At 40.1% G+C, this 15,589-nt stretch overlaps 1 protein-coding gene across 7 annotated transcripts in view; it reads right to left on the minus strand.

The window, feature by feature from the left end:
* Positions 1-15,589, minus strand: part of GRM5 (glutamate metabotropic receptor 5) — a 305,682-nt gene that overhangs the window by 188,176 nt on the left and 101,917 nt on the right. For all 7 annotated transcript variants that reach the window (XM_042459902.1, XM_042459896.1, XM_042459900.1 and 4 more), the window contains exon 3: positions 353-602. In XM_042459902.1, coding sequence (XP_042315836.1) covers positions 353-602 — 250 coding nt within the window. The remainder of the gene's footprint in view (positions 1-352; positions 603-15,589) is intronic.

Here is a 15,589-nt window from a genome sequence, read left to right on the forward strand (position 1 = left end):
AGATAAGAGGAGATGAAATAAGAGGAGAGGAGAGGAGAGGAGAGGAGAGGAGAGGAGAGGAGAGGAGAGGAGGCGTCTCCCTTTTTCCCACAGGAGAGACTTCCTCTTCCCTTGCTGATTTTCAACAGTATGTATGCAGTGTCTAAAAATGAGGAGAGAAGAGGAGAGCTCTTCCCTTTTCTCTCCTACAGGAGAGAATTCCTCTTCTCTTGTTTCCTACAATTTGTATGCAAAGGAGATGCTTCCTACAATTTGTATGCAATGTCTAAAAGAGGTCTGGAATCTGCATGTGTATCTTTCTTTGCATAACAATAATGTGGAAAAGATTATGAATATCTGCAAATGTACTCACCTGCCTAGCAGCAAGAATTCTCCAGCCAGACCCAAACGTCTCATAGCCATAAGTAGCCCTCGCACAGTCATGCCCTCGCAGAAGCATGCCACAACTCTTGCCTTGGGTAAATGGCTTCTTAACTTCTCCAACAATTTATCGAAGCTCTGTTCCCCAGCATTGCTGTAGATCTTGTAGGAATGAGCAATACAGATCCCTTCCTTGGCGGACATGTCTTTGAAGGCTTCCATTCCACTTTCACCATAGTTTCCTGAGCAAAAGGATACACAACCCACAACAATATTAGTAACCAAGGTTCCTAAGGGGGTGATCTTGTAGATTCATCAGATTATGTGATTACTAGAATCAAGGGAATCACTAGGGTTGGTGTCACCTGGTGGGTAACTCATTGTGTAACCCCTCATGGACTTCCATATCACACCACACAGAATCCTTAGTAATGTTTTTGTATTAATGTTACTCATAAATCATAAATCCCATATATCACTGAATGTAATGGTAACAGGTATGACATAAACAACTAGCAAAATTAAAACGATACCTTCAAATTACAATATCATGCACAGTCTAAATATATTTATATATACATAGTATTATGTGGTTAAAGTAGAGATTTTGTAAAATTGGATGTTTTTAAAGAAAATTTTGAAATAATTTAAAAACCTGTTTAAATTTAAATTTTGATTTGTTTAAGAATTTAAATTTTAATTTAAAAAACCCTGAGGGCACTCTTTTTTCCTCCTACTGAGTCTCAGCTCTACTCATGCCATCTCTTCAATGTTTTCAAGGGACATGGGAGAATGCCAAAACCCATTTCTGACAAAAAGCAAATGTTTGGGAAGCAGTGGGGTCCACCCCCCCCCCCTTATGTGCCACTTGGTGCATTTCACACTCCCCACACACTCCTAGTGAAACCTGTCATTTCCTGGGGAGATAATGTGGTTTTGTAAATGAATGGACTGGGTTTCAGTTTTTCCATCCTGGTGATTATACAGTCGGTCCTCCTTATCCATGGAATTTTTATCTGTGGATTCAAGCATCCATGGCTTAATTTTTTTTTAAAGTATAAATTAAAAATAGCAGACCTTAATTTTCCATTTTATATAAGGGACACCATTTTGCTCTGCCATTATATTTTATGGGACTTGAGCATCCATGAATTTTGTTATCCACAGGGGATCCTGGAACCAAACCCCAACAGATAACAAGGTCCCACTGTATTTAAGAAGAAGAAAAAGTCAGCAAAATTGTACAACTTCAGCCTCTTTTTCTCCTATGTAATGATCTACATTCTCATGATGCTATTCTGAAGACTTAAGAAGACAATAACTATAATGTTATTTCATTTCTGTACACTGAGTATTAAGGACTTGTGAGTTACCACTCATAACTCTGAGTCATAGGTAAAATCAAGAACAAAATTACCATAACGGGCCTACATGGGCCTTTTCCATTCAGTGCAGCTTTAGTCAGATCTCTCCTAAACTGGTACTACAGTTCAAGAATGATCTTGTTAAGCTGTAATGAATCCACAGAAGGGTGATCAATATGGTAAAAGGTCTGGAAAATAAGATCTCCAAAGAAGGAGACACCACTACACTCTGAGGGAGTGTGTTTCACTGTCGAACAGCTCTTACTGTCAAGGAGTTCCTCCTAATGTTGAGCTGGAGTCTCTTTTCCTGGAGCTTGCATCCATTGCTCTGGGTCCTGTTCTCTGGAACAGCAGAAAACAAGCTTGCTCTCTCCTCAATATGACATCCCTTCAAGTATTTAAACAGGGCTATCATATCACCCCTTAACCTTCTCTTCTCCAGGCTAAACATACCCAGCACCCTAAGTCTTTCCTCATAAGGTATGGTTTTCATACCTTATGTCCCTAACTCTTCCAGTTTGCAAGTATAATTCCCATGCCACTTGCAACAATAAAAAGGAAGGAGTTTTCTGTACCTTTTAATAACTGAATTTGCACAGATTTTTGACAAGTGCAACTTTTCATGCAGGCCAGGGGAGCACATCTTAATAGGACATCTGATCCTTTCAGCCTAGGGTGCAAAATGTGTGGGCCTCCAGGTGCTAATGGATTAAAGCTCCCATCAGTCCTACCCAACATAGCTAACAACACCTGATGGACCACATAGTACCCATCCCTGCCCTATCCACTAAGGTTCTTTGAGTCTACTGGTGGAGTTCCCCGTTGCACAGAGTATGTTGTTGTCTCATTTAATGACTACCTGACACTGAGCATAGCTGTTTCTGAGTGGAAGAAGGAGAGGTTTCCTTTCTTCTTCTGTACTTGATGGCAGAAGACATTCTTACTGTGTAAGCTTCTTAAAAAAAAAAAAGCTTGCCATGATTCAAAATCTCTACAGTTCAAAGCAGGAAAAGTGCCATTGGGTTATGAACTATTTTGGCATTTAAGCACTGAGCTTCACAGCTGTTTTAAAAAAATAATCTGGACCATTGGGATGGACAGAATGCATCTGTTGCATCTGATGTGCCAACCAGTTTAAAGCCAATCAACCAATTTTGTACATCACTTTAATAAGTGATGCTGCTCATACAGAACATTTAAGAAATAATTAGACTTTTTAACTGACAGATTACAATTATCAGCATTCAAGGAAGGAAGAAAAAAGATGAAGGGAAATCAGTCAATCCATCTTCATTACCCATCTCACAAAAATTAAAATATACTCCCCCAGCTGAGAAAGGGTATGGTTTTACAGTGTACACACACACACACACACACACACAAACAGAGGAATGTAGAGGAAAACACTATTTTGTATCCATAAAGCACTTGTCATGAATAAGCTCTTTCTAATTAATTTTTCATATGAATTATCCTGGTAGCAAGGGAAAAGTTTTTTTTAAAAAAAGATCATGTATATTTAATTGCAGCTTTATGGCAAGCAATAATGACCGATTTTCAGAAAATGGCCCTTATTGTTGTTTTGCCAACTGTATTCTCTCATAAACAGTCAACTCTATCTTCCAAACATTTTAGAGCAGACCAGAAAGTATCAAGAGGCTTAGCCTAATGACTATTTTAGCATGCAATGGCTGTATTTTATATGGCTGTAGTATGTGTGTGTGTGTGTGTAAAGTACACATAAACTGAGGAAATACAGTTTAGGGCTTCAAATAACATCCCCTTCCTTCGGTTATAGAAGCTAATATGTATTTTTCAATAAATCATTAATACCTAGAATTATTGCATTTGCTGTGTTCATATCCCCTTGGGACCTTTCCTTATCCCTTTCCTTTCTATGACGTTTGATGTTACTGCAATGCCAGACATTTGGGGCTGAAGAAAATTTCATGGTAAGGCAGACTTCTTGTGGGTGGCACAAAGCTCCAATTTTGCCCCTCAATAGCTGTACCCCAATAGCTGGTGTGAAAGAAGTGGGAAGGGGTACTTAGAGCTATGTCACTTCCCTTGCCTGAGATGATGCATGAAATAGGGGTTGCTTTTGCAAATGTGAGTGTACATACTTGTATATACTTGACTATAAGTTGACCTCACGTATAAGTCGAGAGCAGATTTTGGTGCCAAAATTATGGATTTTGATATGACCCATGGATAAGTCAGGGGTAAGACTTAGAGACATGTAATGAAGGATGTAAATGACAAAGCAAAGGAAAACAATGCCAACAAACTTACAAAATTTCAGCAGACATAACTATTTGTGCTCATACTAAAGGCTAGATGAATGAAAGAGTAGAAGGGTGTCAGTACTTCCAGGGCAGATTAAACTTTTGCCTCTCTCTCTCTCTCTCTCTCTCTCTCATATATATATTAAAGTACAGTATTTACATTAACCTGTGGATAAGTCGACTCAGGTTTTTTGGGTCAATTTTTTAACCTAAATTTCTAGACTTGTACATGAGTATATAGAGTATATACAGATAAGACAGGAAAAAAAGGAATGCATTATTGAAAAAAGAGAAAGATAGGATGAAGGATAAGGGAAAGGGACAGAAAAGACATTGGCTCTGCCCATTTTTTGCCTTTGTCTTCACCCAACAGCAAAAGTTCCTGTGGCATTTTTCGACAAAAAAAATATGCTCACCTTGGCATCTTGATTATTTTAATCTGACAAAGGCTGCTGCCACACTGCAGAAATAATCCACTTTAACTGTCATGGCTCCATCCTATGGAGTCCTAGGATTTGTAGTTTGTTGTGGCACCAGAGCCCTCTGTTAGAGAAGGCGGAACATCTCACAAAACTACAAATCCCAGAATGCCATAGGATTGAGCTATGGCAGTCAAAGTGGTCTCAAACTGCATTAATTTTGTAGTGTAGATGCAGCCCTAGTTGTCTTGGGCTAATTTCATCTAAAGGAAGAAACAGGTCTACATACTCACCCATCACCTTTGAGCAATACCAATTAATACAGTGAAGATGGAATGGCAAAATACCCACCAACAAGCATCCCAGCATTTCACAGATGAAAATCTGGACAAACACCAATTAAGAGCATGATCATATTGCAAAAGTTAATAATGACAAAAACATATATACACACACACAAGCTAGGAGAGTCTGCAACTGTTTGTTGTTGCCTGTGCCTGCTGGGAAGGGCATGATTCTGGCCCCCCTCTCTTCTCCCCCACTGACTCGAATGCAAACTATATTTGCAGCTATTGAAGTAAGTTGAGAAAAAAGGAGGAAAGCAGGAGGAGAGAGAAACTAGAACATTTTCAAAGCCATGGAAAAAGTGGGCAAATAGATGATATACCTGGGACTGTCCCTGACAAATCAGGGCTGTTGGAGGAGACCAATAGCCCAAGGAGTGCAAATATGAGAGCATGGGCCAGGGGGATTTTCAGCTGAAATGTTCAGTCCTTGAAGGGAGAGAAAGAACATAAGGTGACATTTAGGCAGGTTTTCATTTTCTTTATCTCTAATTTCAACAAGGAGGAACTGGCGACTCACGCATTGCAAAAGCTGCACCAAATATGTCAGCTGAAAATGCACTGGATTGGCTCTAAATGCTAAGAAGATTTGGAGGGAAACGAGGGAGAGGAAGAAAAGGAGGGGAACAGACTGTTCTTATTTCCCCCTTGATCAAAATGTATTCAAGCTGGCATATGCCCAGAATTCTCACTTTCATAGTATTCCCTCTCTCCTCCTGCTCCATCTAGGTTATCCAGTGGGATATGGGAATAAAAAAAAGGGGGGGGACTAAAGCAATACAAATGATTCTCATCTTCTCTTATGCAATTTTATTATAGTGTGTAGCCCTTCCTGCTGCAGGATATTGAAAAAGTTTGAACAAATAAGCTCATTGACAGAGATGGACATGGTGGAATCGTGTGAACTTGAGAGAAACTATCTGCATCTCTCATCCCTCCCTCTTAGCAATAGAATTCTTTGGTTGTATTGACACTGCAGAATTAATCAATGCTATGGAATTCTGGGATTAGCTTTCTCTATCAGAGAGCTCTGGTGCCACAACAAATTACAGATCCCAGGATTCCATCGGCTGGAGCCATGATAGTTAAAGCGGTGTGAAACTGCATTAATTCTGCATTGTGGCAACAGCCTTTGTTAGGTTTATTGGCACTGTGGAGTGTCTATAGACAACACAAAGACAGAGGAGTAAAAATCCTTCTACCACAGAATCTGGGAAACTTAACCTTTTGGACTACACTAGGGCCTCATTCCCACTACCTTTTAAATTGGATCATGAATCAGTTTGAACTGGTTCAAATGATCCTGGTTCCCACTTATTCCAAATCGCTGAAGTGAAGCCGCATCTTTTTGACACTGATTTTTTCTGCTTCTTTTTCAATAAATTGAATCTGTACAAGTATGAACCACATACAGATTGGAATCGATTCAAATTTCCCTTCGGCCAGCTGGAACTGAATCATTTTGAATTGATTCATTTGTGAATGGGAACCACAAGTGGATTGTTTTGGAGGGAAAAAATGAGCTCGGGGCAAATATAGTGGGGAAAAATATGGTATCAACCATAGTTATACAGAGTAGGCCAATCAAATAAAAAACACTCATTGGAATTCCCTATTGTAGTTATGCATAACCTAGAATTATGGATGCCTAACTGATTCGTATTCATGGTTTCTGTGTATTCATGACTGTAGCATTATCATCATGATTGTAAAAGTCCTCCAGTCCTGCTTTAATGGGCAGCAAGTAATGGAAGTCTGTTCTCTACTGATCAGGTGCTCCATACTGACATTTCCACTACCCCACCAACGATCATCCCTGTGAGGAGAAATTGTGACAGAGATCATGCTTCTGACCATTGCATCAAAGATCACTAGAGGGACAGAATGGTAAAAGACAATGTGCTCAACCCTGACTGACAGAAGAACATCTGATGTTCACAGTGGCCACTGCAAAGCAGGACTGGAGGGATCATGCCATGTAACTGGTGTCACCTGGCCTGAGAATATTCTTAAGTATACTTAACCAAGTAGCTGTTCTATAATCTCAGCCACCAGGTCAAAAAATAAGGAAATCATATAAACAGACACTTTTCTGGGCAGGCAAGGTTTTTTACCTTTCAATTCCCCCCCCCCTAACCATGAGAACCATATTATTGCAGGCACAGAATGGAATAGATTTATGAGCAACTGCATACGAAGGGGACATTGCCCCCCTCCAAACAGATTCATCCACCCACCTTTCCAGCATATAAGTCTCCAGCAAAAGCCCTTTTATAAGCCATCACCTCACTACTTCAATTGTGTGTCTCACTCTCAGACAGTGATGCCTAGCAGTGTCGATTTCAGTGGGCAATGAATCCATTCCTGCCTTTATTTTGAACTTTACGGAAAGTAAAGTAAAGCTGAAATCTATCCATAAAATAGCTTCAGTCCACTGGATGGCTCCCAAACTCTGAGTAGATTTCTGGCTCTCCTGACACAAAAGCCACCCAGCTAGTTCTACATCCATATGGAACTCCACCTAATGCACCTCCCAGCAGTTGATTTGAGGATGTGTATTGACCATCCCAATCCTAGTAGTGACTCAAGAATAACATGAATAGCCTAAATCTTATTATTATTCCTAACTAGAGCAGGACCACTGAAACAATGAATTTGCTTGTCTGATGACTCACCAGTCCACAAATTATTTCATGGGTTTTTTCACAAGAGCCCTGGTGGCCCAGTGGTTAAATGCCTCTACTGCAGCCACTCACTCATAAACCATAAAGTTGTGAGTTCAATACCAGCCCAGGGGCTCAAACTCGACTCAGGCTTGCATCTTTCTGAGGTCGCTAAAATGAGTACCCAGCTTGCTGTGGGCAATTAGCTTACACTTTGTAAACTGCTTAGGGAGTGCTTAAGTGCACTGATAAGCGGTATAGAAATGTACTTGCTATTTCTATTTCTATTTCTATTTATTTTATTTATTTCAACTTTTTGCCCACTTTCCCCCCAGAGTGGGACCCAAGGCAAAGTTAACTGGGCCTAACTAATAGGAATTTGATGAGCCAATATTTTCCCCCCAAACATGAATATTATTCTGGATTCACTGGAATTAATTTTAAAAGGAAGTGGAAGGGATGGGAGAAATATGTAGGATTCTCCTTCCCCACATGGTCACAACACCTCTAGCCACTTTTAAAGCTAGACAGACCTGTTCAGTTATTCACAGCAAGGAATCACTGTTGCCAAATTGAATAATGTTGGCTGGCTGCTTTGCAAATTAACAACTTGGTGGCTGTGGTGTGATTATTTACAGCTCTTTTCATTATTCAAAATGGCTCGATGCCCTGTTTTCCAAAGGCACAAGGGATCGTAGCCTCTCCTCTTAATTGGCTGGAGAAAATGCGAGTCACATCCCCCCCCCCCCCCCCCGGTTTAATGGGCACTTTCTGAGCAAAGCTGGATCTGATTACTCTCCCAATCTGAATGGTATGAGAGCAGATGGGTGCAATGAGGGCTCAGTAGAACTGCCACACATCCAAAGTGACAATTGGATGGAAGGACTTGAATTTGTCAGCACCCGGCGGCAGGGCGAATTGGAATATTTCTGAAGGCGATAATGTGAATGATCATAGGAGATATTAGCAATACCCCAGGGGAACGGTCCTCCTAGAGCCGACTTTTCATGCTCCATTCTATAGAGACACACATACATGATTAATTTTGCAGCAGGAATAATCTTCTTGCCAGCTTTACATGTTAACTTAGGGCTGATTGGCTCAGCCACTTGCCTTTCATGACTCATAGCAAGAAGGGTCAGTAGCCAGAATGTCATGACAAGTATATTCTGCAAGTATATTCTTTGGTCTTGTTATCAGCAATGTGTTCCAATGTGTGCCAGGCAGGAAGTTTCACAAGCAGCAAATGATTGCAATCTCTAAGGATCATGTTTAAGCTTTCCTAGTTTTTTGAAATCTTGGTTGCATATTTTTGCTTCCCTGCCCACTGGCGTTTCATCTTTGGGACACATTATCTACAATTTTCACTAAATAGAAGAGAAATACTGGCGTTCCTCTGGTGTGTATTAATATCTGCAACTGTGTTACGTGTCCTCCATTCAAATCAGAGACAGCAGCACAGCTATGAATCATTGTTGTGTATTGCAGGCACTGTTGCCCTTATGGCACATCATGTTCTCCATCAAAATGCAGAGACAGTTGTTTAAAAGTTGCTCTGAGTAGATCCAAATCCTTCTTGTATATTGTGTGTTTATTAGTCACAGTTGCAATTCCAAGGCCCATCCAAAAGCATAGATTTTCTGTGAGGAAAAAGTGGAATATAAATAAATGATTTATTATTATTATTATTTCAGTACAGGTGTGAACCCTAGTTACATTTCACACTGTCATATCTGGCCTCATGGTGTATTATGGTTACCATTCAAATCCACAGGCTGCAGTTTAAATTAAAATACATATTTTCCTTGTTCAAAGTATTCGTTCTATTATCCACAGTTTCATATCTTCCAAATCAGACATCATAATTACACATTCATTGTAATCCATTGCACACCATTTTACCTCCATGAACAACTGTGCAACAGCAACCACATTGGATGTGTGGATCCAATAATGCACAATCAAGTGGCCTATTTGGCACACTAAGATGTCATCCAAGATTTCAGAGATGTAAACTTGGACAAGAGCTAAACCAGAGTGTGGCCACGTTGGCCAACATTATTAATGAGTTAGAGCTACAAGCCAAGAGTGTAGGCTGCAGCAGTTTGCTTTTGCCTCAGTCTACTGGGAATGTAGGATTTTGCCCCCCTCCACTCTCCTTCCTCCTGCTGAGTCAACTGAGTGCAAACTACTTTTGCAGCAACCGAAGTAAGCCAAAGATAAAGGGGGGAAGTGAGAGATTGTGAGTTAGAGCTTTGGTCCATCTTGTTCAAAGTGTGTTTTTGTCTTGACTTGCAGTGGATTTCCCAAAGTTCTTTTAAGACTCCAAGGGTAAAATCTTGGAATTTATCTTTGCAAAACATGATCCAACTTCCATACAATTCCTGTAATTAAAATTTCAAAAGCCATTTGCACGCTTGCTGCCACAACATCCTGTGGCAATGAGATCCACCTACTCATTCTGCCTTGTGTGAAGCTTATTCTTGCTTTCTTCTAGTTGAATATTTTATTATTTTTACTAATTAAAGTATTCATGTCCCACATTGTATCTCAAGATTTCAAAGTACCATCTAGACTGCAAAACAACTCTTTAAAACTGCCTAAAACAGTTTAAGGGAGTCTAAAGACAATTTTGAATAGTCTTTTAAACAATCAAAAAAATTAAAACAGTACTATACAGCTGCAATTCTCAGGGTATCAGATTTGAGGAATCCATTATTAATTTTTTCCAGTATACCAATATACACCAATTTATTGATAACAATATATCAGGGACCAGGGAGAAGCCATGAATCTGCAAGAGCTGAGCAGGGCGGTTCAGTTTAGGGTGACTTAGAGGTTTCTCATTCATAGGGTCACCATAGGTCAAAGTCAGTTTGAGGTTAGTAAACAACAAAAGTACCATATTTGTGTCCATTGGCTACAACTGTTTCTTTCTTTCTTGAAAACTCACCAGGAAAGGGAAACCAATGGCTTGGGGACTAGTGCCAGTCCAGGGACCACCTCTTTCAGTACTATGGTACTGCTCTACATCATAACTTGTTGCCCAAATGAACCCAACACTGGCACCAGCTGGGCCTTACGGAAATGGATTTCCACAACGTAGGATACACAGCAGGGATGGCTTTCTTCAAAGTTCTCCTAATGTATTTCTCCCACTGCTGCAGTACATTGGAGGACTCCTGACAAGTCTTAACAGTTGTGTAGGTATATACAGAACATGACATTCTTTAAATATCAAGGTAGCATAATCCAGAAGACATACACAATTCTCATGATACTAAACCCAATTGTTAGTCTCAGCCAGATAAGACTATTTAAACAATGGGACTTACTTAAGTGCTGACTTAAAAAGTGAATGGTTATAATTGGATTAGCTGCTGGTGCAGACACATGACAAATTAAGTCTTGTCTGGATTCTACAACAAATTGACTTAGTCGTCCACTGATTTATTTATTTTTACTTTACAGAAGTGCTTCACTCAAAAGTCACATTTTAAAAATGTTGGGAAATGTCTTTTTTGAGAGACACTGATTGAATTTCTGTTGAGCACAACTTAACTAAGTCATTTCTCTTGGTCTGACCACTCCCTAAACCTAACCCTAACCCTAACCCTAAACCTGATGGATATGTCCTTCAACTTTGCTCCAATCGCTGACAAAATGGACCTCTTTCTCCCATGCAGCTGATGTTCCATAAAGTAGGTTTGGGGAGATGTTACAATCATGGCAATAGTGCCAAAATCATAACAAAGTAGCCATTGTGAATACAGAACAGTTACCTAGATTATCTCAAATGGAAGTATTCCATATTCATGCTCACAGTTTAGTCACAATTTTGACACTACTCTACCAGGTATCAACTGCATGGGGAGGAGGAAGTCCATTATGCTGGCGACTGGAGCATGGTTAAATGATGTTTTCATCAAATTTGGTGCGGTTATTGGGTAAGGAGAGGTTACTTATTTAACAATACTTAACTAAGTAGCTGATACATAATTCTGGCCAATGTGTTTAGATATGGTTATTTGAAAGAAATGAAAGACAGCAAGTAGTGGTTTGAGTGTTGGACTACAACTCTGGAGATCAGGCCAGCCAGGGAAAGCCAGTGGATGGCTTAAGCAAACCAGATTCTTTCAGCTTCAGAGGAAGGCAAAGGCAAATTTCCTCCCAAAGAAGAAAAACCTGTGATAGGTTCACCTTAGAGTTGCTATAACTTGGAAATTACTTGGAGGCACACAACAACAACTTTGAAAGAAACATGGAAAGATGGGAAAGTTGAAAGTACATTTCAAATGCATTTCAAAATTATTTCATATATTTGAATAATAAAAATATTGTGGTGGTTCATGTGGGTGCTTTTTAAGAATCACAGATGTGTACAGAACTGGGACATGTGAAAGCCAGATGGAGTATGGTCTGGAGATAGATTGACCTGTCCGCCCATAGATGTTAGCGTGTAAGGCATGCATTTCATAAGAAATCTTTTGTGTTTCCATCCCTCTGATTCCATGATGAGACCTTTCTTTTACAGGATAATCCCTGGAGCAAAAATGCCATGTGCTGACCCTATGCTCTCTCCCAATATATTATCCTCTGATCACATATTTCAGTTTTCATCAGTTGGCTCATGAGAGCAGGTGCCACCACAACAGCTTTGACATTTGGGGCATGGCAGACTAATGGATGTTCCAGGCCTTCACTCTCTGCCTTTAGTGCACATTTAACACCACTTTCATTCTGTGCTATAATCAAATATACAACTAATAATATTACAATATTGGAATTAGATATACAGGTATACTTCAGTTAACAAGGTAAATACATTCTTGGGCATTACTCCTTTAAAAGAAAACCTTGGTACTAGAAGTAGAAAGAATATGGAATTAATAGTGACAGGTAATTGGTTGACTGGTCAAACCCAAAGGGTGCTCAGCGATGGTTCCTTTTCATCCTGGAGAGAGGTGATCACTGGGGTCCCACAGGGTTCTGTACTGGGCCCAGTGCTATTCAACATCTTCATCAATGACTTGGATGACAGAGTTGGGGGCATACTTATCAAAGTTGCAAATGACACCAAATTAGGAGAAATAGCTAATACTCCAGAGGACAGGATCAAAATTAAAAACAACCTGAATAGACTAGAAAGCTGGACCAAAGCTAACAAAATGAAATTCAACACAGAGAAATGTAAGGTACTGCACTTAGGGTGGAAAAATGAAATGCACAGATATAGGATTGGGGACACCTGGCTGAATGAGACTACATGTGAAAGGGATCTGGGAGTCCAAGTACACCACAAATTGAACATGAGTTAACAGTGTGATGTGGCAGCTAACAAGGCCAAAGCGATTTTAGGCTGCATCAATAAAATCATAGTGTCTAGATCAAGAGAAGTAATAGTGCCACTGTACTCTGCTTTGGTCAGGCTCCACCTGGAATATTGTGTCCATTTCTGGGCACCACAATACAAAAACTGGAGTGTGTCCAAAGGAGGACGACTAAAATAGTAAAGGGTCTGGAAACCATGTCCTATGAGGAACGTCTTAGGGAGCTGGGATGTTTAGCCTGGAGAAGAGAATGTTAAGAGGTGATATGATAGCCCTGTTTAAATATTTGAAGGGATGTCATATTGAGAACAAGCTCGTTTTCTGCTGCTCCAGAGACTAGGACCCGGAGCAATGGATGCAAACTGCAGGAAAAGAGATTCTACCTCAACATTAGGAGGAACTTCCTGACAGTAAGGGCTGTTTGACAGTCGAATACACTCCTTCCTCAGAGTGTAGTGTAGTCTTTTTCCTTAGAGGTCTTTAAACAGAGGCTGGATGGCCATCTCTCGGGGATGCTTTGATTGAGAATTTCTGCATGGCAGAATGAGGTTGGACTGGATGGCCCTTGTGGTCTCTTCCAACTCTGTGATTCTATGGTTCTATGATTCTATAGGTTTGTACATCCTGCCAAAAGAAAACCACTTCAATATATTTCTCCAAACTTTTTATTTAAAACTAACAATAGGCACATTTGAAATGAAACAAATAGGTTAGGCAAGCTTTGAGTGAAGCTGCATCTACACTGTAGAATTAATGCAGTTTGACACCACTTTACCTGCCATGGCTCAGTGCTATGGAATTCTGGGATTTGTAGGTATTTGATATACTTAGCCTTCTCTGCTAGAGAGCTCTGGTGCCACAACAAACTACACATCCCAAAATCTCATAACATTGATCCATGGCAGTTAAGGTGGTGTCAAACTGCATTATTTCTGCAGTGCAGATGCAGCCCTATCTAGTAAGACTAGAGAACCTGAGCTGCTGTGGTTAAATAATACAGTACATTAAATGTACGATAAGTGAGACTCACTTTAAAAAAACAAAAACAATTTTGACTAAAACAGATAATGGGCCATATTCAGTACTGCAGTTACAGATTTGTAAATGCCATCCAAGCTGGCACCAGTTGCCAGATAAAGCAAAAGAGGTCCTTTTGAATTTCAATTGAGGTGCAAGGAGGAAGATGTTTCCATCGCCCTTCTGCCTTTAATCCTTGATGTTTATCACACTATGCTCTTAAAGAGCTACTATTCCAGTGTGACTCCTCTAGCAGCCTCCTGTTGCATGCTGGGATTGGCAGTTTTAAGGAGCTGAACTTCTCTGCCTGAGAATTCTAAATACCCCTCCTTAAAACTGCCAATCCCAGCATGCAACAGGAGGCAGCTAGAGGAGTCACACTGGAATAGTACCTCTTTAAGAGCTCGTCTGATAAACACCAAGTTACAGCCATACTCACTGGTAAGAGTTGGCTGGAAATGCCATCTTCTTTGTGCTCTGGTTGTAAACTGAATTAACCACGTTCACCTGATCTGGTGTTTAAAATTACCCAAGGAAGGGTCAGGCTAGAAGTCATTACTTAGATCCTGTCTCCACTAGCCAGGTTACTTCAGGGCATCCCAGAGTATCCTGGCCCTGGAGCTGTTCTAAGCCCCCCCCCCCCCACCACCACCACCACCACCACCACCTTCCATTACCTTAGCCCTGTGTTCTGACACCAGGTGGCTTTCACACAATCATCCTGCTGTGCCACTTGTTGCAGCTGCCACAGTGGCAAATGACTTGCTTCTGAGGTCAGAACAAGATGCCCAACCTCGATAACATGGCCAGGCACCTCATTCTGACCTCAAAGTGAAGTAAGTGACCCATGGTTATAGCAGCTGTGATGGGTGGCACAGATGCACACCCATCCAAACAGCCAACCAATGTCAGAATGGAGGGCTCCAAATTTTCTGGGAAGATCTGGAGCAACTAGGCACTTTCTTTAATCCACAGGAAGAGATGAATATCCCAGATTTGTCACTGAACAGGCTGGACATTGAAACTGAAGAATTGGGCCCTGTGTCATCGTCCAGTTACCTGTCAACAGGACAGGGGGAAGCTGATTTATCTGACCCATGCACAGGATCTTAGTTATTTCTCTGTATCTGTAATCTAGGATTCTAGTAAATTTTTCTCTTTAAACAATGAGATATAAGGAATGCCAGAGAATTACATTTTTTAAATTAATGTGGAATAAGTGGCAGATGACTTACTGGAAAAAAACAACATTCCATGCTGTTTCCAGATTTTCTTTTTTAAAAAGTAGAGGGATGCTGTAAATCATTGTCAAAAATAGGCACAAATTAAAGACCAACATCAAAGGCATATATGGTAAGCAGAAAATTGTTTAGCACACTGACTTTCAGGAATTCTGCTTGTGTATGATTAAAACAGAGGAAAGCAAAGAAATATTGAAGGAACAAAAAGAAAGGAAAGGAAAAAAATCTAACCCCATTAGTTTGATACAATGTTCATACAAGATAATTGGAAGGGAACTCTGGAAGGGAGACAGAGAAATGAGCACCTTAAGAGCAATCGACTAACTGCAGATTATTATGGATCCACATGTATGGGAAAAGGAGTTTCAATGATTTAAAGGTATTTTCTATTCTCCTCAGAGAATAGATATATTATTTATTTATATTAAACACTGTGTATTTAATAACAACAGCCCTTCTAGCACTGACATAGTTATTTTCTCCCTTCTCAGCTATTATTGTATTCTCCATACAGCCATTATTATTATTATTATTATTATTATTATTATTATTATTATTATTATTAT

The sequence above is a fragment of the Sceloporus undulatus genome, chromosome 3 (genome assembly GCF_019175285.1).
Source record: "Sceloporus undulatus isolate JIND9_A2432 ecotype Alabama chromosome 3, SceUnd_v1.1, whole genome shotgun sequence".
Taxonomy (NCBI): Eukaryota; Metazoa; Chordata; class Lepidosauria; order Squamata; family Phrynosomatidae; genus Sceloporus; species Sceloporus undulatus.